We start from the raw sequence: 13,134 nt of genomic DNA, 5'->3' as shown, positions 1-13,134 counted from the left end.
CACCAAAGATCCTCAGACAGCACCTTCCAAACCCACGACCACTTCCGCCCAGAAGGACAAGGGCGGCAGATACATGGGAACATCACCATCTGCAAGTTCACCTCCATCATCCTGACTTGGAAATATATCCCTGTTCCTTCAATGTCACTGGGTCAAGTTCTTGGGCATTGTGGGTCAACCTACAGCACATGGACTGCATTGGTTCAAAAAGGCAGCTCACCCTCACCTTCACAGGGGCAATAAATGCTGACCCAGCCAGTGATGCCCATGTTCTACAGGTGAATGATAAAGAGGTATCAGGGAGACTGTAATGGCCGGCACGGTGGCAATGGGCAGCACGGTGGTACAGTGGTTAATACTGTTGCCTCACAGCGCCAGAGACACGGGTTCAATTCCCGCCTCAGGCAACTGACTGTGTGGAGTTTACACATTCTCCCTGTGTCTGCATGGGTTTCCTCCGGGTGCTCTGGTTTCCTCCCACAGACCAAAAATGTGCAGGTTAGGTGAATTGGCCACGCTAAATTGCCCATAGTGTTAGGTGAAGGGGTAAATGTAGAGGAAAGGGTCTGGGTGGGTTGCTCTTTGGTGGGTCAGTGTGGACTTGTTGGGCTGAAGAGCCTGTTTCCATACTCTAAGTAATCTAATCTAATCTAATCTAATAAATTTGCAACATGCTTCACCGTTTATAAAGTGCTCTGGGCTGTCCTGGGGATGTGAATGGATTATATGTCAGCCATTCCCTGTAGTATGGGCATTGATGCTGCAGGCTGGATTTGGAGCTGCTGTCTAACACACTGAGGACTCTGGTAAAGACAAGCCTTTCCCTCCAGCCCCTCTGAATGAGTGGTCACAGACTTACATCAGGCTCACCTTTCGGCTTGTTTCGAGATCTGGGTGATGCCAGCGCAATTAAATGCCGTTTGGCACTGCTTCACCTTTCTGACTATTTGCCATGTAGATTACCCAGTTAAATCAATGAGACATGAGAAAATCAAAGCCAGTGGGAAAATAAAGGCTCTGTCGCAATCTTCGGGGTCAGATACAATGTGTAATGTCTGCCATTTCGCAGCAAACCAGGCTGTAGCAGTTCTGACACTGGGGAAGACTGTCAGTGGTTTGAGTGACCTGGTTTGGCATCACCTCCTGTGTGAAATGCTCAGCGTGGTTTACAGCTTCCTCCTCGGCCTTTGCCCTCCCTGAACCTGTAGTCTCCTGCAGCCGGGCAACTCTCCAAGATATCTGTGCTCCTTTAATTCTGATCTGTTTCATGATCCTGATTGTAATTCCTCCACCACCAGTGATTTTGCCTTCCTCAACTAGGCCCTAAGCTCTGGAAATCTCTCCCTCAGCATTTCTCTCTCTCTCTCTCTCTCTATTTCTCTATTCCTCTTTCCCCTTCGAGATGCTGCTCAAAACCTGCCTCTTTGGCCTCGTCCTAACTGTGTGGATCAGTATCAAATTTCGTTTAATTCACGCACATGAAGTGCGTTGCCACATTTTATTATGCCAGCGTTGCATGTGAGTGCGGCTTGTTGTTGGACAACCTTGAAAGTTTTCTTGGAGACCGGAGTGATGCTGAGGAAGAGCAAATAGCAGTAATTCTCACAAAATATTCAATCCAACTGAGAGATCAAATTCATATTTCAATCTGCGAATGGATCAAAAGTAGAAACAGGAAATAGGAGCAGGAGTAGGCCATTCGACCATTCAATATGATTATCCAGTTCAGTCCTCAATTCCCACCATCTCCCATTCCCTTTGCTCCCTCCCAAAAACAATGAGTAATTTCTTCTTGTAAACATTTAATGTTTTGGTTTCAACCACTTTCTGTGGCAGAGAATTCCACAGACTCACCACTCTCTGGTGAAGGCAATTGTCCTCATCTCAGTCCTAAATGACCAACTATGTATCCTTAGCCTGTGGTCCCCAGTTCTAGACTCTCTAGTCATCAGGAGCAAATGGTGGAAAGCGCCCAACAGGTCAGGCACAATGCCAAGGGAGGAGAGAAACTGGGTGAACAGAGAGAGCCACTCACTCTGCCCTCTATTCCACGGCACTTTTGTCATTTGATCTCTCCCACTCACTCCCTTATCCCTGAGCTACCTCTCTGTCCTTCCTCTGCCTCCCTATCATCTTCAACAATCTAAAACCCATCACATTTCTCTCTCTGTAAAAGCCAAACTCTGCAGATGGTGGAGATCTGAAATGAAAGCAGGAAGTGCTTGAGAAACTCAGTAGGTCTGGCTGCCTCTGGAGAGAAAAAAATAAATGGGGTCTGTAACATCCAATCCTGAAGAGGCTTACTGCACTTGAAACGCTAACTCTGTTTTTCTCTCCACAGATGCTGCCAGACCTGCTGAGTTTCTTCAGCACTTTCTGTTTTGAGTTACACTTCTCTCTCCAGTTCCAAAAAAAGTCATATTTTACCTAAAACATTAACTCCATTTCTCTCTGCAGCTGCCATTGATATTTTCCAGAAGTTTCTGTTCTTATTTCCAGCCTGTGAGCTGTTTTCTACAGCAGTCTCACGTCAGCTTGGCCTGGACAATGAATAGTGTACTAATCCATGTCACTCAACTTCCTGGAAACTATTAAAAGGAGAAGTGCCAAACAGAAAAAACAAGAAAGCTTTTGATAATTCTGTGCCCTTTTTCAAGAAACTTTGCTTCTTCTGAGAATTTGTGACGTGTAGTCTGTGAATAGATGACGTATTTGTCTTGTCTGATGACTTTAAAGTAGTTTGTGACCCACACTTTTAAAGTACATTTTGAAAGGGAACCACACCTTTATATATTCGGAATGCAAGGACTTTGTGATTAAGCAGGGCCATAATGTAGCACTGTTATTTTGCATTCTTGCTAATGCCTCATAATAATAATTGTACTTTACTCAAGAAATACATTCACTGCCCAATGGCTGAATTGCAGTATGACTAACCCTGGAAAAATTCATATCTCAACAAAGCAATCAGGTTAAAAATATGGAAGTAGAAATTGCTGGAAAAGCTCAGCAGGTCTGGCAGCATCTGTGGAGAGAACTCAAGAGTTAACATTTCAAGTTGAGTGACCATTCCTCAGAAATTGGAGTACATATTTGCATACTTGGTTGAGGATCTGAAGCAAAGAACAAAGAGAGCAAAGGAAATGTACTGCCCAGGAACAGGCCCTTCAGCCCTCCAAGCCTGAGCCGCTCCAAGTCCACTGCCTAAACCTATCCCCAATTCCTAAGCATGTATATCCCTCTGCTCCCTACAGACTTGTGCATCTGTCCAGACACACCTTAAATGAATCCTCTACTACCTCTGCTGGCAAAGCACTTACCACTCTCTGTGATGGGAATAGAGCCCTGTTAAGAATAGAGCTCATACACAGTTTTTTGTACTTCTTGTTCAGAGAGCTGCAGAAGCTTTTTTTGTGATGAATAACTCCAGACGGTTATAATAGTGGCATTGTTTTCTTACACCCAGCTTCCAAATCAAGATAACCGATCCTGCGAGTGACTTGCATTTTTTGAACACTTGGGTCAATTGAGTATAATTGGCCAACAAACTGGCATAGAAGCACATCTATACTGGTTCTTTTGAAAGAAGGATCAAATTTGCTTCCACTCCCCTCGATTTTCCCCACATCCCTGGCACATCTATCCAATTTGTGTTAAATCTGTTTGTACCAGACGGGTGCTTTTCCAGCACCACACTCTTCGACTCTGAACTCCAGCATCTGCAGTCCTCACTTTGTCCGAGGCAAAATTTCTTTGTTAATTCTTCCATGGTCTGCCCATGTCAAGTTGCCTTTGAGTTGAATGGCTTACTGGCCTCTTTCAGAGAGTAGGCCAGAGTTAATCACATTGCTGTGGGACTGGAGTTACATGTAGGCCAGCCCAGGTCAGGATGGCAGGTTTCCTTCCCTGAATGATATTCGTGAACCACAGAGGCTTTCATGACAATCAAAGACACAAAACTAGCTTTCAATTCCTGATTTATTCATTGAATCTAAATTCCACCAGCCAGCATGGTGGGGTTTGAACAAATATTCCCAGAACATTAAACTGTTCCTCTGGATTGTTAATCTGGATTAGTAACATTACTGCTGTGCTACCATTTCCCATTGCTACTTTCATTTGAAAAAAACAAACTGAACTGGACCAACCACAAAAAAACCACGTAAGAGCAAATTAGGCTGAAAATCCTTAAGTGAGGGACTGAAAATCCTGCAGCGCGTAACTCAACTCCTGACTCCTCAAAGCCTACCCACCATCTACAGGCACAGGTCAGGGGTGTGATAGAATATTCCCCACTTTGCTGGTTGGATGCAACTCCAATGGTGGTCTCTCGGCCTAGCACAGCGGTCTTTGAGCGGTACGTGGTGGTCTCTCGGCCTGGCATGACCTCAGCGTGGACATCTGGTCTCGAGGTTAGATTAGATTACAGTGTGGAAACAGGCCCTTCAGCCCAACAAGTCCACACTGACCCACCGAAGCGCAACCCACCCATACCCCTACATTTACCCCTTACCTAACACTATGGGCAATTTAGCATGGCCAATTCACCTGACCTGCACATCTTTGGACTGTGGGAGGAAACCGGAGCACCCGGAGGAAACCCACGCAGACACGGGGAGAACGTGCAAACTCCACACAGTCAGTCGCCTGTGCTAACCACTGGGCCACCGTGCCGCCCAAGGTGATTCCTCGGAGTGTGGTCCCACCATGGTTGAGCACTTGAGAAAGACTGTAATGTTTGAACTTTCAGCTTTACTCCTCTATTTTCTACTTAAAACAAAGAAGGTCCGTCATCTGTAACCTTTAACCTTACCTGGTATATTTTACACTGTACAGGTACACAATCCTTTATCCGAAATCCTTGGGGGCCAGTTGTTTTTTGGAATTTGGAATTTTTCAGATTTTGGAATAAATGACATATTTCACAATGAAATTAAAAAATAATGACTAACAGCAGGTGCACATGTGAATAGTACGAGCGCTGAGACACAATTGATGCTTGCCAGCGCTGGGTCACGCTGCCGCGTTCACATCTGAGTGATGTGATTAGAGTGTGTGTGGAATTGGGTCACCTGTTCTCACACAAAAATGACACTCCACACTTCATGAAAAGAAATTTGGACTTTGGAGCTTTTCGGATTTTGGAATTTCGGATAAAGGATTGTGTACCTGTACTGTAATTACTGCCATGTTAAACGTTAAACTTTGTTCTTTCTTTATACCGTCTTCTTATTTTGTACCTAAAATGGAACATTTTGTGTGGCGACATTGTACACTTTTAACTGTGCTCCAGTACTTTTGTACTTGAGTGCATGCAACAATAAAAACTTAAATCAAATCAAATACAGAGGAACCCCGATTATCCAAACGAGATGGGCGGGCACTATTTCGTTCGGATAATTGATTATTTGGTTAATTGATTTCCTCTGGGCCGTGGAGTTTTCTGTTAAGTCCGCTCCCTGTTCAGGAGACGAGGCAGTAGCACACTGTGCGCGAGCCCCCACCCACCTGCTAGCCCTGCCCCCACACCCTTCCCGCGCCCCCCGCCTGCCCCAAACCCCATCTGCTCCAAACCCACCCGCTGCCCCAGAACCCGTCTGTTTCCACCTCGCCCCCTCTGCCAGCCCTCAAACCCCGTCCACCCCCACCCCGACCCCCACCTGTCTGCTCCCACCCCACGCCGGCCTCCCGCAACCCTGTCTGCTCCAGCCAATGTCCAGGACTGTTCTCGGCAGCATTTCAGTGAGCTGAGTTTGTTTTTAATCATTGTACCTGTAAACAAAAGAGGGGATCCAGGTTGAAACAGCTCTTTGACATAATGTTTTTATCGGAATCTTGAGATCTCCGTTGGATAATCCGAAATTTGGATAATTGATATTCAGATAATCGAGGTTCCTCTGTGTATGAATTTGTGGCAGAAATAAGACATTCGCCTTTCAAGCAGGCTGTGTTATTCAGAAGGTCATTTGTGTTCTGCTTGTGTTCCCAATTCCACGTCCTCATCCAACTCTGAACACCTTTGACTTTGCCTGCCCTGAAAAGAACCTATCTTGGTCAACCTGAAAAATGTTCAGTGACCTGCTCCACCACCTTCTGAGATAGAGAGTTCAAAGTCGCACAATCCTCAGAGAGGAAAAAATAATTCCCCTTATCCTCTGCTCTAACAGGGCGACCCCTCCATGATTGGTGGTGAAGCACTTTGTGATACCCTGAAATCATGACGAGAGCTATATTAAGTGTACTGTCCGTGTGCATAATGGCCTGGTATGGCAACTGCTCTGCCCAGGACCCTAAAAAACTCCAGAAGGTGATGTGCACAGCTTAGACCATTACTGAAGCCAACTTTCTATCCATGCACTCCACTTACACAGCTCGCGGAATGTTTGCCAACATCTTCAAAGACCCATCACACCCCGGTAATGCTCCCCGACAATCTCTTTCCTGAAGGCAGAAGATACAGAAGCTTGAACACATGCACCAACAGGTTCAGGAACAGCTTCTTTATTAGACTGATGAACGGGCACTGTAGCCTCAATAAGCAATGTAACCTGTCTGCCTCTGTCTAAGTCTTTTTGATCTGTACATCCTTGCTCACTGCGATCTGCCTGTACCGCTTGTAAACAAAGCTTTTCACTATACTTGGGCACATACGACAATAATCAATCAATCAATCATTAAATGTTTGTATTTATCAGTCACTCTGACAGATAGGTCTTGGTGTACTACCAGTGAGCCAATGCTGACACAGAATTACTGGGTGCGATTGATGTGTGATCTGGTGACTCCCCTTACCTGCTGTGACTTGGTTTTCAGTGATGTTCTGTTTAACAGGCCAGCAGCTGCACAAGATGCTGAGGTCGCAGCCAGCACCAAAGGATCCTCCCAAGCTGCGGAACAGCCTGTGCCACCCGACGAAGGTATGACATTATTGTTCTCAACCACTCCAGGCTCAACGAAAACACCCTCTTCGTTCTGAGGAAGGGTCACTCAACCCAAAGTGTTAACTGACTTCTCTTCACAGGTGCTGCCAGACCTGCTGAGCTTTTCCAGCGACTTCTGTTTTGGTTTCAGATATTATAGCACCCGCAGTTTTTTTTTCGGTTTTTAAACATTCTCTTTGTCAGGTCAGCGTGAAAATACTCAGACTGGTAAACTGCTGGGGTTCCAGAATCAGTAGGGAGTGGACCCAATGTTGGGCAGATCCCACTGTCATCCACCTTTTGCGAGAGCTTTGTCCTTTCCTGCTGTGTCTCAGTTTTTAAGAAAAAATGTATTTATATAGCACCTCTTGGTATCTGCTTCCAGAAGCTGCTGTCACACGTGGACCTTGGGGGTCCAAACGCTGACAATGTTCTCCATCTTCAAAAGGACTTCATTCGCTGTAGAGAGCTTTGGGCTCTATATCAATAGATGATATTGTTTTCCGTTTTTGTTTCACACAGAATAGGATCTAACTGTGTGCAAGTTCTCAAGAGAAGAGGGCAAATTGTATTGACAGGAGACAGTGGCATAGCATTAATGTAATCCAGGCTAATGCTTGAGAGTGTGGGAATGGACATGAGTTCAAATTCCACTGCAGCAACTGGTGGAATTTAAATTTAATTAATAACCCAGGGATTGAAAGCTAGTTGCAGTGATGAAGCTACAGACGTCCCATCGTAGAACGACTACAGTGTGGGAGCAAGTCATTTGGCCCATTGGGTCCACACCAATCCTCTGAAAAGCATCCCACCTAGACCCACCCCCCTACCCACCATGGCTAATCTACCTAGCCAGCAGAGCCATGGACATTATGCACATTTTTGGACTGTAGGAGGAAACCAAAACACACACACACACGTCCCTGGTGCAGTGAGGCAGCAATACTAACCACTGTCACTATCAATCATTCGGCAAACAGAAGTAGGGAAGGAAATTGGCTATCTTTACCTGGTCTGGCCTACATCTGATTCCAGACCCACAACAGTATAGTTGAATCTTCACTTCCCTCTGAAAGGCACAACCCGTGAAAGACTAAACAAGGTATGTTGTTCCCTCTGAGAAGCAGTGCAAGCACAATGAGCTGAATTGTCCCCATTCCACCTTGTATCCTTTTTCACAAGAATGAGGTTGGCCAGCTCAGCAGTTGACTAGAAAGTTTGCACTTCAGTGACAACCTTTCACTTCCCAGCCAATGACACATATACTCCATAGTTTTTTATCAAATTCTATTTCTGCCTGATGTACAATTGGGGCTGTACAGCATATGTGAAAGGTCAGTAAAGGTTAGCAGAAAACTAGTGGTTGATACATTCAGGTAGTACCATGCGCTGAATGTGCAAAGTGGCATTATCCTGGAAACATAAAAAATAGGAGTAGGAATAGGCCATTTGAGCGTTTGAGTCTGCTCCACCATTCAATATGATCATGGTTGATCATCCAACTCAGTTCTCTGTTCCCCATTCCCTTTGATCTCTTTAGCTCTCAGAACCAAATTTGACTCTTTCTTGAAAATATTCAATGTCTTGCCTCAATCACTTTCTGTGACAGAGAATTTCTCTCTCTCGGTGAAGAAATTTCTCCTCATCTCAGTCCTAAGTGGCTTACCCCATATCCTTAGACTGTGATTCCTGGTTCTAAAATCCCTTGTCATTGGGAATCTCCTTCCTGAGTTGACTCTGTCTAGTTCTGATAGAATTTTTTGGGTTTATGAGATTCCCCCACTCAGTCTTCTAAACTCCAGTGACTAAAATACTAAAGGATCCAGATGACCTTTATAACTTGGAACCTATGCTGTGATTACTGTGGTATCTTGTCGGAACCTGACATTGGAGAAAGTGAGGACTGCAGATGCTGGAGATCAGTGTCGAGAATGTGGTGCTGGAAAAGCACAACAGGTCAGGCAGCATCCGAGGAGCAGGAGAATCGACGTTTCGGGCATAAACCGTTCATCAGGAATGCTTACTGATGAAGGACTTACGCCCAAAATGTCGAATCTCCTGCTCCTCGAATGCTACCTGACCTGCTGTGCTTTTCCAGCACCACGCTGTAGAACCTGACAGTGTTCTAGTCATATCCTCTATCTATATGTAGGGCCATTGTACTGTGATTCAGTCATGGTTCAAAATAATTGTCATCTATGTGTTTCTGATGGATTTAATTTCAATTCAGATGATTATGGAAGGTGTGATACGGGGGTTACAACTGATGGCAACTCAAAATATACGTGGAGAAGCCCTACCTGGTCAGAGATCAGAGAACACCTGTCAGAGCACTTGCATTTTGGCCAGCTTCTTCCCGAGAGCCTTCCACGGAGGTTTGTCTACAAACACCGGGACTTCCTGATGCAGCAGCATAACCTTCAGGCCGCAGAGTGCAGTCCCGCTACAGCCATCTCCAATATGGAGCTACAGAGCTTCGCGTCTGCCTGTTGCCATGGCTACTATACCGTGACGATGGTTGGTAAGGCAACACAAAATTAAAGATTGAGTTGTATGTTTTGAATGCACTATAATATCGTATGTGGTGTCAGGCTTGGTTTATTGACTAGCACTGTCACCTCTGAGTCATAATTTTTACAGGACAGTATAGCACAGGAACAGGTCCTTCAACCCATTGAGATTGCATCAGCTCATGATGCCTTTCTGAACTAAAATCCTTTTTCATCTACACTGTTTGTATTCCTCGATTCCTTACCTGCTCAGAGATCTGTCAAGGTAATGGTGTGTGTTCAAGTCCCAATGCAAGGGCCAGAGGCTGACACTGTGCTGAGGGAATGCTGCATTGACAGAAAGGTGCCACTTTTTAAATAAGACATTAAACCAAAGCCCTGTTTGTCCTCAAGTCAGCATAAATGATCCCAGATTGAAAAAGAAAGTTGGAATGATCTCACTTGTACTGGATAATATTTATACCTCAAGTAATACTTGGAGAAAACACGTGGTGATCTGGTCTTGGACATGTAACAGAAACAGTGACAAGGTGCAGTGAAAGGTAGAAAGGAAAGATGTTAATCCCAGACCTTCCTCCCTGCCCTCTGCCTCCCTAAAGCCACCTGTTCCCTCAGGAAGTTATCCCTGGTCCTGGCCAGGGGTTGTTCCCTAAACAAACACCAATGGAGCTGATTCATTAGTCATTACCATATTCCTATTTGTGCAGCTTCTAGAAGTACAAAATCTATCTGAACATCCAGTTTTCAGGCAGCAAATGTAGCAGCTCATGCTCCAGTAACAACGGTTCACGTGCAAGTCATAGACTTACTGCTCCTGACAACATGGTGGGCAACATCAGGTACACTTTGTCAAATTTCCTTGCTTCTACTCTCAATTCACATTTCATACACAGAGGGAAAACTGAACTTGTTAAACTTGCAACCGAGAAGTAAATATCAGTGGGAGAAAGTGAGGACTGCAGATGCTGGAGATCAGAACTGAAAAATGTGTTGCTGGAAAAGCGCAGCAGGTCAGACAGCATCCAAGGAACAGGAGAATCGACGTTTCGGGCATATGCCCGAAACGTTGATTCTCCTGCTCCTAGGATGCTGCCTGACCTGCTGCGCTTTTCCAGCAACGCATTTTTCAGTAAATATCAGTGAAAACTTTGATGGCAGAATTTCAGCATCAGACATTGAAACAGCCTTTTTCTAGAGTTACTTTTGCTTATTCAGTGTATCCAAAGTTTTCCTCAGTTGGTGCAATGCATGCAGCTAACAGCCTGAGATATGAGCATATAATAATTTCAAGTATTGGGTTGTCTGTTCTAAAGGAGAGATTGTTGTTTTGATACAGGTGTCAACCACCAAGTAGCAGTTGATGTTGTGTTTCTCCCAGTTGTGATGAGTCATAACAGCCATCGCATGTTGGGTCTATCGATGGATGTTCATGATAACACTGCAGCCTCAGTGATGACCAGTGGTTACATTTGTGATAAACAGACTGCAGATAATGACCGGCTGAAACAGATATCTTCCTATCCAGGTAACAATCGGACCTCAGCACTGAACTGAATAGAAGATTTAGCATGACTAATCGATAGATTTGAAGTGCTGATGTGCAAGCATTTCCTCTTCTTCCTTCATGATGTGTGGCCAAAGCCAGCCCCCCATGCCTTGTTGTCCTTGAATTGAGTAGCTTACTAAGACGTTTCAGAGGGCATTTAAGAATCAGCCACTTTGCAGTGGCTCTGGACTCTCATATAGGCCAGATCAAAAATGGAAGGCAGATTTCCTTCCCTGAAGAACATTCGTGAATGAGATGGGATTTTACAGCAATCAATAATTTCACGGTTACCATTATTGAGGCGAGTTTACACCTTCACAATTTGTTAATTAATTAAATTTCACACGAGTTGGGATTTTATGGCCACTGGCAATAGTTTTGTGGTCTCCATTCCTGAGGTTAGCTTTCGATTCCACAACTTACTCATTTAATCAAATTTAAATTCTGCCGGCTGAGATGGGGACAGGTGAACCATAAAGTTAACCAAATCTGTGCATTATTAGTCCAGTGGTATTATCACTGCACCACCTGCTGTGTCATTAAAATGCTCTTTAGTTGATCATAGAATCCCAACAGCGTGGAAACAGGCCATTTAACCCAACAGTCCACACCGACCCTCCAAAGAGTAACCCACCCAAACCCACGCGGCCACCCTATTACTCTACATTTCCCCTGACTAATGCACCTAACTTACACATCCCTGAACACTATGGGCAATTTAGCATGGCCAATTCACCTAACCTGTACATCTTTGGGATTGTGGGAGAAACCAGAGCACCCAGAGGAAACCCACGCAGACACGGGGAGAGTGTGCAAACTTTGCACAGTCACCTGAGGCTGGAATCGAACCAGGGTCGCTAGTGCTGTGAGGCAGCTGAGCTAACCACTGAGTCACCATGGTGCCTGAGCTGGGGTCAGTGGTAGAATTCTCCCCATGAGTCAGAAAATTATGAATTTACAGCTTATATCAGAAACATGAGCACAAAATCCAAGCTGACACAGTAGTGCCGCACTATTTAAAGACGATAACAAATACCAGCTCAACCAGCGTAAGAGATTCCACATGAGCAGAAATGCCAGATCTTCCTTAAAGCCTTGGTCAGCATATTTATTCCAAAACAGCACTATCACAACAGATTATCTGGTCATTATCAAATTGCTGTGTGTAGGGTTTGCTGTGTACAAATCAACTGTCACATTGAAGCAGTGATTACACTTCAGAATTGGCTGTGAAGCACATTGGGATCTTTTGAGGTTTGCAAAGTTATTATGCAAATGCATGTTTGTACTTTTTGTTGCTAAGTACAGTCCAGTTGCAAACATTCAACCTAAACTTTTGATGTTGACTGCAGGGGATGGGCACATTAAAAATGTGGAGCTTATTCAAGAAAAAGCTCCTCTGTGTCCTAGATAAGTATGTACCTGTCAGGCAGGGAGGAAGCTGTAGAGCCCGGGAGCCGTGGTTTACAAAGGAAGTGGAATCTTTGGTCAAGGGGAAGAAGAAGGCTTATGTTAGAATGAGATGTGAAGGCTCAGTTAGGACGCTTGAGGGTTACAAGGTAGCCAGGAAAGACCTAAAGAGAGAGCTCAGAAGAGCCAGGAGGAGACATGAGAAGTTGTTAGCGGATAGGATCAGGGTAAACCCTAAGGCTTTCAATAGGTATTTAGGGAATAAAAGAATGATGAAAGTAAGAATAGGGCCAATCAAGGATAGTAGTGGGAAGTTGTGTGTGGAGTCAGAGGAGATAGGGGAAGCACTAAATGAATATTTTTCAACAGTATTCACTTTAGAAAGTGACAAAGTTGTCATGGAGAATACTGAGATACAGGCTACTAGATTAGGTGGGATTGAGGTTCACAAGGAAGAGGTATTAGAAATCCTGCAGAGTTTGAAAATAGATAAGTCCCCTGGGCTGGATGGGATTTATCCCAGGATCCTCTGGGAAGCCAGGGAGGAGATTGCCGAGCCTTTGGCATTGATTTTTAAATCATCATTGTCTACAGGAATAGTACCGGAAGACTGGAGGATAGCAAATGTGGTTCCCCTGTTCAAGAAGGGGAATAGAGACAACCCTGGTAATTATAGACCAGTGAGCCTTACTTCAGTTGTTGGTAAAGTGTTGGGAAAGGTTATAAGAGATAGGATTTATAATCATCT

At 44.7% G+C, this 13,134-nt stretch overlaps 1 protein-coding gene across 4 annotated transcripts in view; it reads left to right on the top strand.

Moving 5' to 3' along the window:
• radx (RPA1 related single stranded DNA binding protein) overlaps positions 1-13,134 on the top strand; it is a 104,729-nt gene that overhangs the window by 60,389 nt on the left and 31,206 nt on the right. For 3 of the 4 annotated variants that reach the window (XM_043705144.1, XM_043705142.1, XM_043705143.1), the window contains exons 14-16: positions 6,832-6,917; positions 9,151-9,441; positions 10,767-10,955. In XM_043705144.1, the coding sequence (XP_043561079.1) occupies positions 6,832-6,917; positions 9,151-9,441; positions 10,767-10,955 (566 nt within the window). The remainder of the gene's footprint in view (positions 1-6,831; positions 6,918-9,150; positions 9,442-10,766; positions 10,956-13,134) is intronic. The other variant, XM_043705146.1, reaches the window with a different exon arrangement.

This window comes from Chiloscyllium plagiosum, chromosome 15 (assembly GCF_004010195.1).
Source record: "Chiloscyllium plagiosum isolate BGI_BamShark_2017 chromosome 15, ASM401019v2, whole genome shotgun sequence".
Classification (NCBI taxonomy): Eukaryota; Metazoa; Chordata; class Chondrichthyes; order Orectolobiformes; family Hemiscylliidae; genus Chiloscyllium; species Chiloscyllium plagiosum.
Note: the sequence above shows the minus strand (reverse complement) of the source record. Positions and strands in the feature narration are given on the sequence as shown.